Raw genomic sequence first — 5,452 nt, forward strand, 5'->3', positions numbered from 1 at the left:
TACAAACTGTTTTCACTTGAAGATAAAAGTTTTATTTTTTCAAGGGATGTATAATTCTATGAACATGTATTTCCTTTCAAAGTTGATTCTGTGTACAAAATAGTTTTTAGAGAAAAAGAGTTAAATACTGTTAACTTTTTTGATTCTTTTGACTGTGATTTTCATAAAACTAAATTCTTTGATGATAAAGATAATGTAAGTCCCAATGATGAAGGGAGAGATAATACTGAGGATGAAGGCAACCATGCCTCACCAAGTATCACGTCTAACAGGTTACTTGGTGATAGTGTACCTGCCACTTCAAATGCTGAAAGTATTGTGATAGAATCTGTCCCTGAGGGCACTCTTGAAACTGAAACTGAAACAGTAACACATAATAGTCCTGAGCAGGTTTTAAAAAGGTCAACTAGAAAAGCTAATTTACCATCAAAGTATAGAAATTTTATTTTGACTGGTAATGTGAAACATGATTTAAATAAATACTTGAATTATTCAAAATTGGGCTCAGAAAACTATTGTTTTGTTACTTGTTTAAACAAAGGGCATGAACCTAAATCTTATAAGGAAGCTTTTCAAGATCCAAAATGGGTAGAAGCCATGAATGAGGAAATGAAAGCTTTAAATAGAAATAACACCTGGATAATTACTGACTTACCTGCAAGTAGAAAACCTATAGGTTGTAAATGGGTCTATAGAATTAAGATATAAGGCTAGACTTGTTGCAAAAGGTTACAATCAAAGAGAAGGTATTGACTTTGATGAAACTTTCTCTCCTGTTGTGAAAATGGTTACTGTTAGGATTATTATTACTGTTGCATTGCAAAATAATTGGACTGTGTGGCAAATTGATATTAATAATGCTTTTTTATATGGTGACTTAACTGAAGAAGTTTACATATCCCTACCTGATGGTTACTTTGATAAAAATGAAAAAAGGTGTCTCATATGGTTTGAAACAGGCTCCTAGAAAATGGAATGAAAAATTTTGTGATGCTTTATTTGAATATGGCTTGTTGCAAGGTGTAAATGATTATTCATTATACACCAAATGTGATGATATTAATTGTTTATACTTGCTTGTTTATGTTGATGATATAATCATAACTGGAAGTTCTAATGAGTGTGCTGAGAATTGTAAAAGGTTTTTGAAAACAAAGTTTAAAATAAAATATTTGGGGCAGTTAAAACATTTTCTAGGAATTGAATTAATTGAGCATAATGATTCATGCATTTTGTCTCAAAGAAAATATTGTCTTGAAGTTATTGATGAGGTTGGTTTACTTGCTAGTAAACCATCTGTAACTCCTATGGAAACTGGAATTAATTTTTCTAACATTGATGATCATAGTGATTCAGATTTTCCATTAGAAGATATTAGAAAATATCAAAAGTTGATTGGAAAATTGATTTATATTACTTTGACTAGACCTGATATTGCATATTCTGTTCACTGTTTGAGTCAATATATGCATGCTCCATTAAATTCTCATCTTAAAGTTGCTTTTAGAGTATTGAGGTATTTAAAAGGGTCACCTGGTACAGGTATCTCTTTCTCTAAAAATAACAACTTTGAGTTATCTGCATATGTTGATTCTGATTATGCAAAAGGGTATATGTTAAGAAAATCTGTTACCGGTTATTGTGTTTTCCTTGGGAATTCTTTAATTTCCTGAAAAAGTAAGAAGCAATCTACTGTTTCTAGATCTTCTGCAGAAGTAGAATATATGGCACTTGCTTCTGGTTCATGTGAAATTATCTGGATTTTAAAGATTCTTACATATTTGAATATTAAAACAAAGTTACCTGCAAAAGTTTTTTGTGATAACAAATATGCTTTGCAAATAGCTAGAAATCCTATTTTTCATGAAAAAACTAAACACTTTGAAATTGATCTACACTTTGTTAGAGAAAAAATTATGTTAGGAATTATTCAACCTGAACAGATTTCTACTAATGATAATATTTCTGACATTTTCACAAAAGGTTTGGGTGGATCACAACATAAATTGTTATGTGATAAACTTACTTTAACAAATGTTTTCCATGTTTAGTTTGAAGGGGTGGTATTAAAATTATATGATTACAAACTAAACATGATTTTTTGTTTAATTTTTTTTTATTTATTTCTGAGTTAAGAAATGTGCAGGAGTCTTGCTGTCATTATTCCAAAGTTGATGTTGGGGCAGAAATGTGAAAAGAAAAACTTATGTGCTTAAGCTGAATTGAAGACTTGAAGACTTGAAGGACCTGGATGCAATTTCTCTAAATTATATATATTTAATTTATTTCTTTAATTTATTTATTCGGTTTTTCATCTAATTCGATATTTTGCTTTCTCTCTCAAATTAGGGTTTTGATCTGTTCTTGCTATTTGGGTGATAAGTTCATGATCTTTGATGAACTTGTGAGGATCCTGGATCTGGTGATTGTATACTGGTTTTCTGTTTTTGTTTGTAATAATTTTGGTTTATAGTGTTTGATCTCCTGTGATTGGAGAGTTTAACCTTATGTGATTGAAGGTTTATACTGTTGTGTTCTTTGTGTATTTCTTCAGTATGAGTTTACGCTGCAAAGACGATTAGTGCCAACTCTTCTCTTCTTTAACGGTTACACTAAGTAAATTGATAATCTTATCACAAGACAAAAAAACTCTCATCAAAAGAACTATACTACTTCCTAGATCACTTTAGAGTAGTTTACAAGGAAATCTCACGGGTGCAAACTGTTAAGTATAGAGTCTACAATAATTCTCTCAATATATAGATTCGATCTTGTTAATCATACAGATGAAGAAGTTAAATCTTTAAGTGACTTCAAGCCTTGACTTTTATAGACAATAAAGAGAACTTCTGATAAGAGAAACTGCGGTTGGTCATGCGACTTGACCACATAGTTTGACCACATTTTCCATGCACCTTTTAAATTATATTCGTTGAAGAGCCTTTAGATTTAAATAGTTTGGTTTCTTTACTCAAGTTTTTTGGTCTAGACATGTTGGGACTAAGTGACCTTGTGTTTAAGTTATATGTGAAGGAAAATCGTGTGTAATTTTAACAATTCAGATTAACGCAGCGGATACTGAAAATAATAATCTTTTATTATTTTATGAACAAAAATTACAAGTTTAAATAACCACTTATTTAGTAAAACAAACACACGATAAATCTATCCCATGGATCCAGTTACACCAATAATAATTGTCAAGAATAAAATTACGAAGTGGAGTTAACGGTATACCTTTCTTGAAGAAACTGATGAACGAAGAGAAACCTACGATCAAAGGGTATGACAGTCTCTTTGGATAGTCAACTACACTTGCAACAACGCCAATGGATGCTAGTCCAAACGCAAGTAACTTATTAATATAATCTACTTAAATTAATAAATAAATAATAATACTCCGTATATATATAGCTTTCGAAAAGAAAAAAGAAACAAAGTTTCTTTTGTTTTAAGTGAGGAACGACAAAAAGGAATTCGGGATTCGTTTTCGTATATTGTGCGGCTACAAAAAGGCTATTATATAATCTGAACTTCCTTTTTTTTTACGTACATATATCTTCTTCTAGTCCAAATAAACATGAATATATATAATATGAGAAAAGATTAAGTCGGTGAAAAAAAAACGCGTGAACTTGTTCCGAATTATATTCAGTTTCCAATTCCATTTTGTATCCAACTCATATCTACTACGTACTCACCAAGAAAACTAAGTTTCATTTAATTATAATTAGCTAATATTAATATTAATTAATCATTAATCATTAACTAATTAATCTATAATTAAATATTTTAATTTATTTCGTTACTTGCGTAATATATATACATCATATATATATATATATATATATATATATATATATATATATATATATATATATATATATATATATATATATATATATATATATTTTTTATTTGACGTCTAGGTGTATATATGTGTGACTCCCAAGGCTCAAATAAATTTAGTCACACAGTTATATGTTGTACCTTGCACATTAATCCTTCAGACTCCCACTTGTGCATGGCACAACACCAAGTAACTATATAAACAATGGATACCGTCTAGCAACAGGTCATTGTCCCTAAATTCACATGAGGGTAGTTTCTCAGAACTTCTTATGGTAAGTGTTAAATGTCATGTGTCCCTTTGTTTCAGATACTTTAGTTAAACTTGAGATATGGATCATTGGTCATTCTCATTTGTTTAACAATTATATTTCTCGATCTTAGAATTGAATTAGATCACCAAATTAATTAAGTATCATCTTAATTACATCTGGGTACGGGCACACAAATATCTTATTCATTCATCGAGGAGCTCAAAAGTATCTAACTCCAAACATTTTGGAGGAACAAATCCTATATTGCATACACGTGTTTCTCACGAGCTTTACATTATACTCAATAATGGCCTTTATTACAGCCTTTTTCAGGACAACGTTTAACCATATCAAAGTACAATGTTCCACACATTGAAACCGGCGTGCATCTCAAGTCTAAGGACATAAAGACATAATCACTAAAAGATTCACTACTGACAACGATCCATTTAGTGACATCTCGGATGGGTCATTCCAATATTCATCATCAATGAATACATATGAATTTTGGACTCTACAAGTTAACTATTTATCATCAATAAATATAACCAAACATTTATATTAATCTTAATTCATGTTATTCCCATAACATGACCGATTATGGAGATTTTGAATAATCAACAACTATTCATGGATTAAACATGCTAATACAGAACACAGTAATATAAATGAAAATGATCATACCATCAATATATCAATTCATTAAGATAAAACTGCTTAATGTTCTAAAAATATCCAAATACTAAATTACAAATTAAAAAGATCAGCAGCATAACGAAGTCCAATACTACTAGCATGATCATCATGATTATTATGTGTCATGGGCTTCGTGAACGGGTCAGTCACATTATCATCTGTATGAACCTTAAGAATACTAATATCATTCCTCTCAACGACTTCTTGAATGTAGTCAAACTTTCGAAGAATGTGTCTGCTACCCTTACGTACACGTGATTCTTTCGCAAGTATAATAGCACTTGAATTATCACAGTACATTTCCATAGGGGATTCAATGCTGGGAACTACTTCGAGTTCAGCAATAAACTTTCAAATCCAAACAGCTTGCTGTGCAGCTTCTGAGGCAGCAATGTATTCTGCTTCAGTTGTAGACTGTGCAACTGTGCTCTGCTTCGAGCTATTCCAATCAACTGCCCCGCCATTCATGACAAACACATATCCTGATTGGGATCGAGAATCATCTCGATCAGTTTGAAAATAGCATCTGTATAGCACTTAATACTCAACTCTTCTTTCAAACCACCGTAAACCAAGAACATATCTTTAGTTCTCCGCAAATACTTAAGAATGTTCTTAACAGCCATCCAATGTTCTTCACCTGGATTCTGTTG

At 30.9% G+C, this 5,452-nt stretch overlaps 1 protein-coding gene across 1 annotated transcript; it reads left to right on the top strand.

Moving 5' to 3' along the window:
• The first annotated feature begins 926 nt into the window (after positions 1–926).
• LOC139902507 (uncharacterized mitochondrial protein AtMg00810-like) lies at positions 927–1,673 on the top strand. Its single transcript, XM_071885121.1, has one exon. It carries the CDS (start codon positions 927–929, stop codon positions 1,671–1,673), a length of 747 nt encoding a protein of 248 aa, XP_071741222.1.
• The last annotated feature ends 3,779 nt before the right edge of the window (positions 1,674–5,452 follow it).

The sequence above is a fragment of the Rutidosis leptorrhynchoides genome, chromosome 1 (assembly GCF_046630445.1).
Source record: "Rutidosis leptorrhynchoides isolate AG116_Rl617_1_P2 chromosome 1, CSIRO_AGI_Rlap_v1, whole genome shotgun sequence".
NCBI lineage: Eukaryota > Viridiplantae > Streptophyta > Magnoliopsida > Asterales > Asteraceae > Rutidosis > Rutidosis leptorrhynchoides.